General features: G+C 42.3%; 1 protein-coding gene across 1 annotated transcript in view; it reads left to right on the top strand.

Moving 5' to 3' along the window:
* Positions 1 to 11,181: 11,181 nt before the first annotated feature.
* The window catches only part of LOC127027999 (lens epithelium-derived growth factor-like), a gene marked incomplete at its 3' end in the record, with an annotated part of 37,855 nt that continues 31,411 nt past the window's right edge, over positions 11,182 to 17,625 (top strand). The window contains exon 1 of the mRNA XM_050913831.1: positions 11,182 to 11,300. Coding sequence (XP_050769788.1) covers positions 11,229 to 11,300 — 72 coding nt within the window. The remainder of the gene's footprint in view (positions 11,301 to 17,625) is intronic.

Below are 17,625 nucleotides of genomic sequence, written 5' to 3'. Positions count from 1 at the left end.
GTATGCCTTCACTAGCAAACTACCTCTACCAGCCAAAGAGGAGGAAGGGGACTTGGCTGTCTATGTTTATGTTTTATGTCAGTCCTGTATGTGGGTGCTGTTGATGGCAGCACATTGTCTGTGGCAGTCTGTGTGACCAGCTGTATCAGTGTCCTCTGTGTGTGTGTGGGGGGTGGATACGTGCTCAGCTTCGCTACTGGTTGAACCTGCAAACAGGAAAGCAGCAGCCACATCCCTCAGCCTGGGCAGAGACCCTGGGTCCCTGCGCGCACTGGGCTGGGCTCCAGCGGCTGGGCAGGAGGGGTCCTGGGCCGGAATGGCTGGAGGAGGCAGCCCCGCTCTTAACCTCCCTTAATACTTATGATTAATTGGCCATTGGTTGTGTAAAACATAATCAAATAAAATGAAACGCCAAATTTTCCATGCACTTGTCCTTCAACAAACTGGCTTCCACCAGTTTGCATGAGCATTTCTTCCCTGGCTAGGAGTATCTGCATTAGAAAAAGCCATTATAAATATCTTGGCCTCCCTTGAGAAAATTGAAAATGCTACAACAGATGCAATCCAAACCATGCAACTAGAAATCACTTCTTTGTCCCAAGTGACATTACAAAAACATATGGCACTAGATTACTTACTAGCAACACAAGGAGGTGTATGTGCCTTAATTAACAATACCCATTGCTTTTATGTCAACCAAGATAAGAAAATAGAGACAGATATAAATCAAATGCAGACCCAACTAAAATTTTACATGAAGTAGCTGAAGAAAAACCCTTTGACTGGTGGGGTTGGCTGCCAGACATGGGAGAATGGCTAGGTGCCCTATTTAAAACTGCATTGAAATATATCTTAATAGGACTAATATGTTTAGTTATCGTATATATGTTAACTTGTCTTATGTTGTTGTAAACTGACTTGTAACAAAGTTGAATGAGGTCTGACTCATGCAGAAGCTAAAATTATGATGTTGAACTTATTAAAAGACAAAGAAAAGGAATGAGAAGAAACCATCAATTTGATGAATGTCAATTAAGTCTAGAGGCAAGAACGGATGGTGAAACAGCATGGCCTACACAATGATCAGTCCATTTCCTCTGGAGTCTGTGGTTCACCTACTGTACTCTAGACTCTCAATTGTGTGAGACTATAAGTCTCAAAGGATGGAATGTGAAAGTAAAATAGTTTACACTTCATAGGCCTTTGCAGGCCTCACTAGATAAAAAATACTTGTCAGCATGATCTAACGGCCTCACCAAGTCAGCGTGATGTAATTAACAAAGGAGTGAATTATTTGTAAAAAAGAGGTACTGTCTAGAGCTTCCTTATCTGACTGTCCAGAGCCTCCCTATATGAAGTAATCCACATGTTACCACTCTTTGTTGCAATTACTATAGTCCTGCTTATCTGACATGGTTTGGTGAAGAACAAGTCACATAACCTAAAGGTATATAAACTCTGTAACTGCTCCATTTGGGTAGAGTTCATACCAGCAGAGGCTGTCACTCTGCTGTTCTGTGTTCTCTCCTATAGCTGTAGTAATAAACTGCTTCTGTTCCAACCTGATCAAAATTGTAATTTCAGTTATTCTATGACAAAGTGGAAGGCAGGCTACAGAGCTGCAGATAGAAGGCCCTTAGGAATACAAAGGCTAAGGTACTTAAGGTGCTGCGCAGCACCCCTCTATTCCCAAGTATTTGCAGATCCTATTCTTCACTCAGACACTCCTGAATATGAACAAGATTGTAGGATGTATGTCTGTATTCATCTGAAGGAAACAAGTAAGACTATGAATAGATTCAGTAGCCAGGACTTAGAGGATGAAACTTTAATCTCTTTCCAAACCAGCATATTTTTGGATGTTATTTTATTTGTTTATTGGTTAGAATTAAAATAAAAAATAGCAACTCTAATCTTAATCATCTATTTTCACCAAAAGGAAAGCGTGCTGTGGGAGTGGTGCAGTTGTGGTGGTGTTAACTTCCTGCAAATCAAAACCTTCTTGGAAACATGAGTCTGTTTCTCAAGCTCAGTAAAATCAGCTTTTCTACCTAAATTAAATTTATTGAGCTGTATGGGAGAGTTACAGGAAGTATTTTTAGCAAGGCTAAAAACTCCGTGGCATCTTGTCACCTGACACTAAGGGGACAGACAGGTTCTTTTAGGGATCCTTGGCAGAATGATGATGGCACTAATCATAGTTACAATTAAAACTTTATTTTCTTAACAGGATTTTATGATTAGTATAGCACAGAATTTATGATTAGAATGGCACAGGATTTCTACAAGCAGAATCAATGTAGCACAATTTATAAGCAGTGTAATACAGAATTTATAATACAACTTAACTTATGATTTCTAATCACCTGGACCCTCTGCAGATCAGGTCAGATCTTAATACATGGTTTGCTGTATCAAAATAACAATCATAATCTAGACTCGAAAATCATATGAAAGAATACGAGTCACTCAGTCCTCAGAGGAAGCAGACAACAGTGGAGGCATCCCTGGCCACCGGGGGTTCATGGGTCTCACTGTCCAGCAGCAGTTCCAGTCCAAGTTCCCACTTAGGACTTGTAACTGCTTGATTTTATAGACAGTGCTCTGTGTGCTATTACGCTTCCCTGTTCTGTGACGGGGTCATCACCACCACCTAGTTGGCTGGGTGCCTGGGACCTTCAAGGCCGGAAAGGAGGGGAGTAAGTGGCCTGGCACCCAGGAATCTTGAGGTCGGTAGGGAGGGGACGAAGAAATCTGTTTGGTTTGTCTACTTGATTCACAGGACCTTCAGGGCCTGATAATGAGGGAAAGGGAACGAATACGTGACCCACTCGGTCACAGAGACTGTCTGCTTGCCTTATAAAATGGCGTTAGTTATGCTAACCACATTACCAGGAGTCGGGAGCAGGGGGTACCGGTCACACACCTCACTAAGAGCAATGCCTGGTGTCAGCCTAATTGACAACCTAATCTGTCAACCCAGATTAAAGCCTACTACATAGTCCTAAAGGGACTGGGTGAAATCCCAAATGCACTGGATTTAAAGCAGGAAGGGGGAGAAGGAACCAAAATTGACAAGAAGAAAGCCTAGAAGTAGTAACAGACTTCCAGCTAGTCAGGTATAAAGTCTGCTACACCACATCCCCACCAGTTCTAAGCACTCCTCACCCGTCTCACTAGCCCTCTTCCATTCACTAGCCTCCCTCAGTGTCCTGCCCTATCAGCATACTCCATCTCCCTGAGCCTCAGCCCAACTCTCCAACTACGTACTACCTCCTGCTTCCCACCACTCCGTGTCTCTGCAGTTACTAGCATGGAGCTGCAGTCACAGGACACTGGGATGGTCAGTCCAGGCCAAGTAGGCTTCAGCAAAGCACTGAAACAGGCCAGTCTTGTTTCCCAGAAGGAAGGAAGTGAACAAGCTAAATCTCAATGGCCACAGGAGACATTTGCAATGGTTACTTCTGGTAACACCACCATGATCATCTCACTCCATCCCAGTTGCTGTGGAGCGGTGTTTTTGATTGGAAGGGTGGAGCATTGTGACATAGCACATTTGGACTGGATGGAGACAAAGAACAAGCAACCCTAGCTGGGTGTTGGAAGGTGGGGCATGGCACATGCGTAGTAGATGAAGGTGAACAGGGCCTAAAGAAGGTACGCGTGGAGGAAGTGCCACTCTTGCCTTATCTCAGTCAGGTAGGCCAGGAGCTGCTTCTCTTGCAGGCTGTGTCCAGTTTCAGTTAATACTCCAACCTTTTTTGGAAATAAAAGTGCTTTAGACAATTTCAGATGCTCCTTTTTGCAGCCAAGCTCTTCAGCAGTGATGCTATATCCCTGCAGGCAAAAAGCTGTGCGATTTCGTTTTCCCTGTGCAGATGTAAATCACTAAGCAGGACAACTTAAAACCATGGGAGAATGGCTCAGGTTACCATAAGCCTGATGTGCTCTCTTTTTTCCACCCAGAAGTTTTGTCTAGTACAGTTTGAGGATTTCTTATGGTTATCCAAGATTTCTGGATATATGAAAACATCACCAGACCTGTTAGTTGCAACCATATCTGGAAACACTAGCCATATCCTCATCCTGCATACCAATCAACTGTGCAAGAAGGGCATGTGACTGTGCAGCACAGTCTTTTCTAGAAACACTGGACAGATGTATTAACAGAGCATGTGGATCAAACCCAAAGCATCCCCAGAAAAACTCATTTACTGAACACGTACGGGGACCCTGTACAATGTACAAGGTAAATCCATTATTTCCCAGAACTGCTGGAATATATACACATACATGCATATGTTTCTGTCTGCCAAACACCAGGCATGTTTTAGGGATAGCAGTTCTCACTCAGGAAAACACGATACCTAATACCATATTTAAAGTACAACTGGTTGCTTCAGATTCTGAATTGGGTTTAGACAAAAGCATGACATCATAATTACAAAATATTGTTATATCAGGTAAGGTCCCTCGGCACTTTTTATTTCAGGATTAATTCCTGTTGCTTTTAGCTTTACCAAAATGTTACTGTTTGGGTTGCAATTTTCTAAGCTGTGGGGTCAGAGAGAGCCTGATAGCAATGTCCTTCAGGATACAGACTGAAAATGTAAATGGAAGGGGCAAATAGCTCCCTCAACTTTTCACACCCTCCAAAGCAACAGTCACAGTTCTTTATCCTCAGTTTGTGATCTGATCTGCACAAATGTCTTTTATCTGTATTTTTGCTATTTCTGAATCATATAGTATTTTTAAAATTTATTCATTATATGCCAAATGAATAATCTTGTTTGACTTCATCCAGGTGCATGCAGTTGAAAGACATTGTGATGTGGCTCTGAAAAATAAAACAGTACTTTCTTGATGATCAAAAACCCAGTACTGAACAGGGCTTCCTCTCTGTTGCCTGTCTGCAGCCTGAAAATTAGTTTGAAACTGAATCAGTTGGAAAATGGTATTGGCTCTAGGAAACCAGACAAATTATGGGATAGCATGGAAGGACTCATAGAGATTTAAATACCATGTTCCCAAATTCCAATAGGGTTTAGCACTATAATAATTTACCAAGCACTTGACCCTACTAGCATACTAATGTACCTGCCTAAAATACTGTGTATATCTTTTAAAAAAAACCAACAAAGCACAGTAGTACACATATTCACTAATTGACAAGTTACTTCAGACAAAGTAGTGTTGCTGCACTGTTTAGGCAAGTACAGCTGTATTACTATAGCAAGACAGACAAACAAAACCATTTCTTTTCTCCCATATTAAAAAAACATATAATGTGTAAAAGGTCTTACATATTACTGTAAAGCCAAGAAATATTTCAGTCTAAATAAAGACATAATATTTTAGCAAGGTAGAAAGAAATCAAAACCATAATATTAATTGAATTTAAAATTAACTTATTTTTGTGAAAAAGATTCTGTACAGAGATTTATTTATAATGTGCAGTGCTTGAAATTCAGGAGAATAGGAGTGAAAATACAATATTTCAGTATGGTTCTGACCTCAGGAAGAGTAAGGAGCAACTGTTTCATATTCAGACAGGATATCAACTTGCCTCTCTGCAAGGTAATGTAACCCACACCTGCAGGAAATCAGTTGGAACTACTGTTTTAAACACACAAGATCCAGGTAACCAACTGCTTGTGGGGAGGAAGTGGTTCTAAGTTCATATAGGCTCTGTGAAACAGGTGTGGCAACAACAATTTACTGCTTATTAGTGGACTAGTGTCAGGTAATAGCTCTCTATTGGGTTTATGTGGCAAGGTTTTGGTAGCAGGAGCTGCAGGGGTGGCCTCTATGAGAAGAGACCAGGGGCTGCCCCATGCCAGACAGAGGCAGTTCCAGCCAGCTCTATAACAGACCCTCTGTTGACCTAAGCTGAGCCAATCAGCAACATTGGTAGTGCCTCTGTGAAAACATATTTAAGAAAGGGTAAAACACTGCACAGCAGTTGTGAGAGAGGAGTGAGAAAAAAGTGTGAGAAACAACCCTGCAAACACCAAGGTCAGTGAAGAAGGAGGGAGAGTGTAAGGGACAGGCCCGAAGTGACTATACTGTAAGCCTGGGAAACGCCCCGAGAAAGGGTTAAGTCATGGGGAGGGGCCTAGCATCACTTCTCTTGATTTGACTGACGGGTGTCTCAACCACTCCTGGAGCTGGAGTGAGAGAAGGCTCCAGAAGTCCAGGGCCTGGGGCCAATAAATTGGTCGGTCGGTGGGTTGGTCTGTCTGTCCCTCCTTCCCTCCCTCATTCTCTTGAAGTTGTTCACATAAGGCTTACCTTGATTTTGTGCAAAGCTGCATAGCTTAGGTATATGTACATCTTGTGCATGGGCCAATGTTTACAAAATATTTGTTTTATGGAAGTTTCTTAAGTTCTTCATTAAAGTTGATGTTTTTGTATGGCCCTTGAGTATTGTCTCATCTTAGTCCAAACCGAGGGGATTTGTGAATCTGAGTTGCTCCCCCCTTCCCACAGGTGGAATGTGACAGGGAGGAAGTGTTCCAGGTGCTGGAGCAGAGATTCCCCTGCAGCCCATGGAGAGGACCATGGTGAAGCAGGTTGTTCCCCTGCAGCCTGTGGAGAGGACCATGGTGGAGCAGATATCCACCTGCAGCCTGTGGAGGACCCCATGCCACAGCAGCTAGATATGCTCTGAAGGAAGCTGCAGCCTGTGGAGAGCCCATGCTGGAGCAGGCTCCTGGCGGGAACTGTGGCCTGTGGAGAGGAGCCCACACAGGAGCAGGGAAAAAATGTCAGGAGGAAGTAGTAGCAGAGATGAGCTGTTATGAACTGACTGCAACCCCCCATTCCCCATCCCCCCTGCACTGCTCTGCGGTGGTGGAGGTAGAGGAGTTGGGAATGGAGGAGTTAAATTGAGCCTGGGAAGAAGCGGGGAAGGGTGGGGGGAAGGTGTTTTTTAGCTTTGTCTTTTTTTATCACCATCCTACTCTATTTTTAATTGGCAATAAATGAAAATATTTGTCCCCAAGTCAAGTCTGTTTTGCCCGTGATGGTAATTGGTGAGTGATCTCCCTGTCCTTATCTCGACCCACGAGCTTTTCCATCTTATTTTCTCCCCTTGTCCTGCTGAGGAGGGGGAGTGAGAGTGTGACTGGGTGGGGCCTGGCAACCAGCCAAGGTCAAACCACCACAAGCTCTCTACTTGAAGCTTGTATATCTACAGATATTGTCATTCAGAATAAAACCATTTGCTGGAAAAAATGGTGATGTGATCCTACTCAAAATTTAAAAGCAATAATATAGCTTTACTTCACTGTACAGTTTATATCATAAAGACTGCTTGCAGAATATATATGTTTCCATTCCATTAGAGGCTGTACTTGAATGTTTTATTTGACTTCAGTTTTATGTTTACTTAGCAATGCATAAATGAACCTGATATTACAAACAAAATATAAGCCTCTTAAATTTCTTCAGTATTTTTTTTCTCTACTTCTTAAATTGTATTTAATATACTTTCTTTCCCTTTTCTGGAAGCAAGAATACTTTAATCAGTTTTTTTCCTTAAAGAAAATATTTTCACTTAAGGCTTACACAGGGTGCAAGGCTTCTAATTCCTGAGAAAGGTTAATTTTCAAAAAGTCAGCTTCAAAAGACTGAAAAAATGACCATGTCCTCAATAGATTTCAAAAGCATTACTTTAAAACTAAAATATAAACTTATTTAATAAGATGTGGAAGACAAATATAACTGTAGGATTAAACAGAAATTAAACAGAAATTGTGCTGAGTTGTGTCCAGCCATAACCAAGCACCCACACAACTGCTTGCTCACTACCCTCTCCCCCAGGACAGGGGGAAAACAGAAGGAAGGTGAGAAGACTCATAGGTTGAAATAAAGACAGTTTAATAGGTGAAACAAAAGCTGCATGCGCAAGGAAAGCAAAAAGAGGAATTCATTTACTACTTCCCATCAACAGGCAGATGTCCAACCACTTCCTGGAAAGCAAGGCCTCAGCACATGTAATGGTTACTTGGGAAGACAAACGCCATAACCATGAATGTCTCCCCTTCCTCCTCCTTTCCCTGAGCTTTTATTGCTGAGCACGACGTCATAGGGTATGGAGTATCCCTCTGGTAAGTCCGGGTCAGCTGTCCCAGCTGTGTCCCCTCCTAACTTCTTGTGCATCTCCAGCCTATTCGCTGGGGAGGGCAGTGTGAGATACAGAGAAGGCCTTGACACTGTGCAAGCACTGTTCAGCAATAACCAAAACACTGGTGTGTTATCAACACTGTTTTGATCACAAATCCAAAACACAGCACCATAGGGTCCCAAATGGTCAGGCATTTGTGTATAGGAGGTGAGGAAAATACAGGGGTTTTTTTTGTCCCTGTCAAATGTGTTACTGATGTTTCATTTTTTTATAAGCTCTTGTGCTTCCTTTAGGAACTTGGTATTTGTGCTAGGAATAGGAGTTTTTTTCTGCCTCCACAAAAATAAGCTTAAACTTGACCATGCCATTAGTTTTAGCTAAATATCATTATGAGAACATCACAGGAGCTAAGCACCAACAAGATTTGAGAAATTCCGGAGTCAGGATTGAGTATCACATCTCAAGTCTATCTTCACATATTTAAATTACACATATTTCAGTTTTCTCTCTCACTGATTATAAAGAACAGTATTTCAGATGATCTGTAACAATGTCATGCTCTGTGATTCCTGAGCAAGTACATCTTTTGAGAGATAGTGGAACAAACATAGGCATTCCACATTTCTGGACAAACTATGTGCAACCTTTTGAGTAACTTTCTAGCCACACACTTGAAGATCTAAGGTACAAAAATATCATAATTACATCCTGAAGCACACACAAGTAAAAAGTTGATGAAAAGGGTTGAAGACCTAAGTCATGAAACTCTGTAATTACCAGACTGCAGCTAATGAATGTAATACTAGCAGAATTAGTCACACGCAGTTCTGAAAAAATGGTATTGTATACTGCATGTGAGCCATCGCCAAAATAAAATGTTTGGATGAAAAGTAATCGCTTAACTACAGTTGGTCCTTGACTCTCTCTTGCTTTTCATTCTTTGGAAAGCTTGCAATGCAGTTTCATGTTGGTGTTCTGATTATACCCTGCTTTGAGGAGGACGTCTCTTACAAACGGCCCCAGAATCATCTGTTACTTTTTTTTCCTCAGTGCCCCAAAAGTGTACTTGCAAAGTAGAGGTGAATTGCCAACCTGAACTATCACTAGCAATAACCATTGCCCTTCGGAGGTGGCAAACAGGGAACGCAGCTTTGTGTACCTAAGGGAAGAAATGACGCAGACTCCTGAAGCCAAGATGAAGACGCCTCAGCCAGAACAAACCTTTCCCCTGCCCCCGGCAGTCCAGGATCAGTGCTTCTCAGCAGACTTTTCTCTCTGTTTCTGCACAGTTGTCGCCAGGAGCTGCTTGCGGGCTTCTGTCCATGTTGTCCCAAAAATCAGGATTCTTTCACCCGGTGTGCAAAAAAGCCGATTAACACACAGAGTCGAGATATTTGTTTATTTCATGTCTGCACAGAGATGGGTGCTAGGTGGTAACTCCACAAAGCTAGCACACCCGGTTAACACACGGTAAAGCATTTTATACCTTTCGAGCAACAGTTATCAGTATTTTTACAGTTTCGCTTAGTTACTCTCGTTCCTATTGGTTCTCGCAAGCCTCATCTCCACTTAAAGTCGCAGCGTCCTCCTTGTTTACTGCGCATGTTCTGTGAGGAAGGGGTTTCTGTTGGTAGGGGGCTCTCCCTACTCAAGGGTGGGTTTTCTAGTATGTTAATTAGGATAGTTCACTCAAAGTTCAAGTAGCTCTTTGATTGCCCTTGTGCTTATCTTGGTATTTCTTTACTCAGCTGACTTATGGTGTCATCTTGTTTCTCTTCTCAAGGTCACGCCTCGTTAACTAAGTAGCATCCTTTGTTTTTGTTTCTCGCATATGTCCAACATCCGGGGGCAGCTCCCTCCCAGGTAACTGCCTGCGCAAGCAGGTCAAACTTGCTAAGGCCAGTAACCAGTGTCTGGAATGGTGAAGTTACTAGACGAAATTTGCAGTACTTAGTACATGCTGACCGTCTCTTCCCTCCGCTTTGCCTGAACACAGCCGCCACTACCTCTTCTACGGAAGTGCTTCTCTTTCCCCTATTCCCAATTGTGACAGATACCACATCCCCCCCTCCCCCCCTCCCCAAGCAGCAGCCGCGAAAGAAGGAATGAACTATTTCATCTGCTCTATAGGGGGAGAACACAAATTAGGGTCTCTTTCCCTTCTCTAACGCAGGAAGACAATATAACTTCTTTCTTTTCCTCTTTAGCCTTCTACATGCCCACACGGGAAGGGATTAAGCTCCTTTCAGTAGGGCTTGCTTATTTTTTCTTTCTCTTTTTTTCTGTTTTTTTGTTTGTTTGTTTGTTTGTTTTTGTTTTTCTTTTCACTCCGGTTAGTATCAACAAGCTTTCTAGAGGGAGAGAGGGAGCATAGTGGTATTTTCTACCGCAGGCTGAAGTCAACTGTGCAATTGGACATGAATGTGGTAGAGACTAGACTGCAACGGTTGAAGCTATGGGGGAAGGGCAAGCAAAATTTTGTTCCTCCGCCCCTCTTCCCGTTCTGGCGCGTGCGCATACGTGTGGGGTGGGGGCAGATGGTACGGCGGGAGCACTGTTGGCCTCGGGGAAGCTTTAGTGGAGGGGTGTGTATATATATCTCGTATTTATGTATGTATATTATACAAAGTACGTATCATATGCATGTGTGTGGTGTTGATTGCGTGGGGAAGGGGAGTGAGAGAGCACGAGCAAAGGGGGGAAGTTACATGTGTGAATGTAAGCAGGTTGGGATGAGGTTGGGGGGTGCTGCGCATGGGCGGAAAGGGGTCTCTGGGGGTCAGAGATGAGGTTGGGTGGTGTCTGCGCTAGGAGGGGGTGTGTGCACGTGTGTGTAGGTGGAGATGTAGATGTATTTGGCAGTTTGGTTTCAGTATCCCTCTTCTAGCCAGAAGGTGGGCGGGGAGGGTAATGTCATGGAGTGGGGGCTACCCTTGGTGGAGCGCTCTTTTGGCATCCTCTTCCTATCCCCTGGTGTTTTTATCTCTGGCAGTGTGATCTTGAGCGGCTGGAAGCATCTCGGTGGCGGGAAAAGGAGGTGCAGATCCCTCCCCCGACCTTATTCGTCTCGTAGCAACAGGCGTCACATCGCTGTGAAAACATGAGCCGAGATTTCAAACCCGGAGACTTGATCTTTGCTAAGATGAAAGGTTATCCCCATTGGCCAGCCAGGGTAAGACAGTCCCTCCTCTGTGTGCAGGCTGCTGCTACCTCTTTACCTGTCCTTTTTTCCTCCTCATTGCCTTTTCTGCTCTTCCAGTTTTGTGTCAAGAAGAGTGTTTTCAGACACCTATAGAGAAGAAAACGGATAAATTGTGTCGTGCCTCTATCTTGCCAATGTGTGTGGGAGTGCATGTCTGTGTGTGTGGTAGCACTGCTGTTGCTGAAAGTGACTTCTAAATCACACTGCAGATCCCACACTGTGGTTTGTTCTTGACTTATGGTGCTTTATAAGTCTTTCTTTTTTGACATGTAGCACTGTCTAGTAGTCATTAGCTGTCACTAGGTTTTTTAAGTTGTGGAAGGGCTGCTTGAATTCTATATGTGAAGATATGTATTGGGTTTGTGTTGAAGTCAAGCAGTAATTTTTGAGAGTCTTAAAATCTGGAAATGAATTAATAGCATTTTTAGGAGGAAAAAGTCCTACTGAACTTCATATTTATTTATTTAAAGCTTTCTATATTTCTGCAGTGGGTTGACCCTGGCCAGCAACTAAACACCCACCAGCTGTTTGCTCACTCCCCTCACAGCAGGATGGGGGACAAATTAGAAGAGAAAAAGTGAGGAAAAACATGTGGGTTAAGAAAAAGACAGTTTATTAAGTGAAGGAAAGGGAGGGAAAAAAACTCCAGAAGTGATGGAGAAGCAATCACTCACCACCTCCCACCAGCAGACTGACACCCAGGCAGTCTCCAAGCAACAGCTACTTTGGAAAGCCCAAACCCCCATTTTTTTATTGCTGAGCATGACTTTATATGGCATGGAATATCCCTTCAGTCAGTTAGGGTCAGCTGTCCCAGCTGTGTCTCCTCCCAAATACTTGCCCATGCCTAGCCTATTCCCTGGGGGCGGGCAGAGTGGGGAAAAAGAGAAAACCTCCACGCTGTGCAAACACTGTTCAGCAACAGCCAAAATATTGGTGTGTGTCGTGGTTTAACCCCAGCCGACAGCTAAGCACCACGCAGCCGCTTGCTCACTGCCCCCCACCCCTGGGATGGGGGAGAGAATCAGGAAAAAAAAACTCGTGAGTTGAGATAAAGACAGTTTAATAGGACAGAAAGGAATGAAAAACAATGATAATGATAATAATAATAATATGACAATAGCAATACTAAAAGAATTAAACTATACAAAGTAAATGGTGCACAATGCAATTGCTCACCACTCGTTGACCGATGCCCAGTTAGTTCCCGAGCCACGATCCCCCCTCCCAGTTAACTCCCCCCAGTTTATATACTGGGCATGATGTCATATGGTATGGAATAGCTCTTTGGCCAGTTTGGGTCAGCTGTCCTGGCTGTGTCCCCTCCCAGCTTCTTGTGCCCCTCCAGCCTTCTTGCTGGCTGGGCATGAGAAGCTGAAAAATCCTTGACTTAGTATAAACACTACTTAGCAACAACTAAAAACATCAGTGTGTTATCAACATTCTTTTCCTACTAAATCCAAAACACAGCACTATACCAGCTACTAGGAAGAAAATTAACTCTGTCCTAGCCGAAACCAGGACAGTGTGTTATCAAAACTGTTTTAGCCACAGATCTAAAACACAGCACCATATGGGCTGCTATTAAGAAAGTTCCCAGCCAGATCCAGTACGATGTCTTTTTGTGATGTGTAGATATTTTCAAATAGAGAATTTGATACTCTGTTTTTGTGATAAATCAACAAAAGCATTTGAGTTTTCTCATAATGTAAGTTCATTTTTAGAAATGGAGACTACTATACCATTAGCACAACAAATTCTGAGACTGTACAAGAACCAAATGGTACAGAAATGCTACTGCGAAATAGCTGATCCTTTGTGATAAAAAAACCCTCCCAAAATCTTAAGTTTTGGTAGGAGTACTCTTGACTATTAAAGTTAGCTATTCCTATTTCTATAGAGTAGGTTGAGGGAGCAAGTATGTAATAAGTCTTCTAGTCCTATTTCCTGTTCTTCCTGCTCCCTTCAAGACTCACCAAAGTGCAGCTAACAAAGTCTGCCAACAAATGCAGCAGTTTGTGCAGAAGGGCGCAAAGAAAAGGGCCTCAGCTGAATTCATACCAGAGTTAACAGTTTCAAGTATGGTGGTTCTAGCCTAAGGCAATTTATACATGAACAAATCCTGCTTCGCTGCTCCCAGGAAACCAACTGACCCACCTTTGGGGAAATGTGCCACCCAGAAGGTTGTGCTAAGTTCTCACCAGTCATTGTGCCTGTGTCATATCATGCACAAACGCCACCATGTCATTCAGAAAGGTTCATCATATATTTTCCTCTGAAAGTGAATGCAATAGCGCTACTGCAATATAGAGCACACACATTTCACTAGGTTCATAGTGTAGTTTGCAGGGAAAACTTACATTTATTTACTTACAATGTCTATAAAATAATTAAAATATAACAGAGGACAGAGTAGATACTCAATCAAACTGTTTTTGTAAGATACTCTGAAGGTGCTTTCATTCTGATCAAAAGGTCAGCGCTTTGTGTCCTGATCCTGCAGTCACTTAACACTTGCTTATCTGAAGGTCTTGATTATTCCACTGAAGCTCCATACCTGTGCATGCGCATGAGTTTGGAAAATGAAAGGCCTTACCTCCAGATTCATGGAAGCATCTTTATACAAACTTGGAGTAAGTTCAACCCATTTAAATGCTTTCCTGACCTGGGATAGTGGTGACCAGCCGAGTTTACGCATCAAATAGGCAATGCACGGCATCACTGAAGCCAGTGGCAATACCATCGCAAATTCCAAGGGGAACAAGATTTGACACATGGATATAAACATGGATATAGAATACTGTTCTTTTAAGAAAATGGACTACTATATACCTTCTTATGGACAACGCAAGGTAGGAGTCGGTGTTGAGTCGCCAAACTTGCACGTGGTAGGGAACATGAGGTATGGTGGCTTTAAGCCATGATTTTTGCCCTACCAACCCTGGGTTATTCAAGGGGTTGGAAATGCTACCGATATAAACTAAACTGAATGTACGTTGTGCTGGTTTTGGCTGGGATAGAGTTAATTTTCTTCATAGTAGCTAGTATGGGGCTATGTTTTGGATTTGTGCTGAAAACAGTGTTGATAACACACCAATGTTTTAGTTATTGCTGAGCAGTGCTTACACAGAGTCAAGGCCTTTTCTGCTTCTCACCCCACCCCACCAGCAAGTAGGCTGGGGTGCACAAGAAGTTGGGAGGGGACACAGCTGGGACAGCTGACCCCAACTGACCAAAGGGATATTCCAGACCATATGATGTCATGCTCAGCATATAAAGCTGGGGGAAGAAGGAGGAAGGGGGGGGACATGTTCGGAGTGATGGCGTTTTGTCTTCCCAAGTAACCGTTACGTGTGATGGAGCCCTGCTTTCCCGGAGATGGCTGAACACCTGCCTGCCGATGGGAAGTGGTGAATGAATTCCTTGTTTTGCTTTGCTTTGCTTGCGTGCGCGGCTTTTGCTTTACCTATTAAACTGTCTTTATCTCAACCCACAACTTTTACCTTTTTTCCGATTCTCTCCCCCATCCCACTGCGGGGGGAGTGAGCGAGCGGCTGTGTGGTGCTTAGCTGCCGGCTGGGGTTAAACCTCGACATACGTAAAGGGTGTGGAGGTAGAATGGCACCTTGCACGTAGAATCTCTGTTATTCAATTTGATTACTTGTCCTTCCCTAACTTTAAATTAATGCTATTGCCTATTAAATATAAACACTCCTCTCTGTAGCTTGTATTGAAATACAATATTATTAATCAAAGACAGCTTCTCAACAAAGATAGATGGTACAGAAATATTTGCAAATGAACATATAACCCATCTCAGAGAATTAGACATGTATATGCTCATCAAGTAGAGAAGCTTAATATCATTACCATCTATGCAAAAAGTAATAGCACTAATGGGTAGAGAAATGCTAATTTCTGTAAGTAAGCCAACTGATATGCTAGAACTGTCTCTTTGGAAAATTACAACTAATTTATGGAAGGTGCCAGAGTCATTTTACATACTGGATTTGCACCATTTGCGTGCAGCTGCCAACAAACAAATGAAAAAGAAAATAACCAAACACAATTTGTCCCTTTTTTAAAACAAGAAAGAATATTCTGACATAACGCCTTGGTGATGTTCATTAAGAAACTCTTCAAATGTTTCAAGAGAAATATTCAAAGCTAATGCCTTGTGCTGTGTAAATTCCATATAATATTAGGGAAACTCAGTATAATTACAGCAATTATATCTGTAACAGGTACACAGCTCTGGGATAATTTTGCTTGTGTAACAGCATCCCTGATCAAAAATTAAAGAAAATTTAAAAATTAGGCCCTATGTGTCAGCCTTCCAGGGAAGAATGTTTTCTCTTAACAGAGCACTTACTGAGTGAAATTAGTCTGTATCCAGAAATTACTTCTCTGGACCAACTGTTCTAAATAAATGCTAAATTCTTCCATGGAAAGGAAGCATTAATAGCTAACAATTTCACAACAACAAATACATTATGCAACCACCACAGACAGAGAAATAACCCCTTGATATAACAAAAAGAAGCAGCTGTGTAACTAACACACCTGAGAAGCTTCCACAGGCTCTGAGTTACAGAGGCTTCTTTGTGTTAAAATAAAAAAAGAAACTGACCATCAATAGGAGTAAGGTCAGGATTTCAGGCTCAGTGTGTGTATTTCACGACATCACGCTGTAATGACTATAGATAATGTCCAGTGTTCACATGGCGATATCAGCTCTCTCAGTTTACACACAGAAAAAAAAACCCAACATAAATATATTTGGGTTTACCCTAGACTTCTCTTTTGGGAGGATTGTAATCACCTCACTGCCCAATTTTCTGGTTTGTTTTGTTCATTTGAAATGTCTCATTCTTACTTCTCTGGTAGGCTCCTTGGTAAGATCACAGAATCGCAGAATGGATCTTTCCACACTCTGAGAAGGATATTGTCTAGCACATGATTCTGTGCATTAGTCATGGAGGCCTGGTTCCCATTCTCCAAGCTGCCTGTCATTAGTTAGAAGCCTCTGTATTTGTGTAGTTACACTGTAACTGTAACTAGTGACTGTAAATAGACTTCTGCCTTAATCTGTGAGCATTTGCACATACTGGTACACAAGTTGGACAACTATAACATAGTTTATACTTAAAAAGTAGTTTCATAGTTAACATGGTCAAACTAAATGAAACCTAAATCTTCTTAGCTTTGATACCTAAAAAAGCTTCCTGGAGAACAGACGTTCACATAAGTTTATAGTGGGAAAGAAATCCCCAATGACCTTTTCCACACTCTTGTTCATTACCAGTTATCAGCAAATCCTGCAAAAATGCTGTCATCTGCAGTAAACTTAAAACTGAAACAGAAGCAACATGAATTGAAACTTTTCCATGTCTAAATTCAGATACTCAGACACACAAAAGCAACACACTAGAGATGTTTGCAAAATCACGATTTGTCGTGGTTTAACCCCAGCCAACAACTAAGCACCACGCAGCTGCTTCCCCCTCCCAGTGGGGTGGGGAGGAGGAGGGAAAAAAAAAGTAAAACGCGTGGGTTGAGATAAGAATGGTTTAATAACTAAAGTAAAATAAAATACACTACTAACTAAGAATAATAATGATATAATAATAATAATCGTAATGAAAAGGAATATAACAAAAGAAAAGAAATAACACCCAAGAAAAGACAAGTGATGCACAATACAATTGCTCACCACCCGCTGACCGATGCCCGAGCAGCAATCCACCCCTCCCGGCCAACTTCCCCCCCGTTTATATACTGGGCATGATGTTCTATGCTATGGAATACCCCTTTGGCTAGTTCGGGTCAGCTGTCCTGGCTATGCTCCCTCCCAGCTTCTTGCACACTTGCTTGCTGGCAGAGCATGGGAAACTGAAAAGTCCTTGGCTTAAGATAAGCGTTACTTAGCAACAACTAAAACCTCAGCGTGTTATCAACAGTATTCTCACACTAAATCCAAAACACAGCACTATACCAGCTACTAAGAAGAAAATTAACTCTATCCCAGCCGAAATCAGGACACAATTACAGAAGTGAAAAAGACACTTTTGCATATCAGTTTCATTATAAGTATTCCTCCACGTTTAACTAATCTACAATTAGTGCTGTCTAGCAGAAAGTGATTGCTACATCTTTATTATTGGCATTCTTCATTTATTTATTGTCTGTAACAGAATAACTCTAAGTCCAGATTCAGAATCAGGGACTTAAGCTAGGTACTGCAAAACCACATCTTCTCTCAGAGTATTTAAAATCTATGAATTTTTTCTTTTAT

The sequence above is a fragment of the Gymnogyps californianus genome, unplaced genomic scaffold (genome assembly GCF_018139145.2).
Source record: "Gymnogyps californianus isolate 813 unplaced genomic scaffold, ASM1813914v2 HiC_scaffold_128, whole genome shotgun sequence".
Lineage (NCBI taxonomy): Eukaryota > Metazoa > Chordata > Aves > Accipitriformes > Cathartidae > Gymnogyps > Gymnogyps californianus.
Note: the sequence above shows the minus strand (reverse complement) of the source record. Positions and strands in the feature narration are given on the sequence as shown.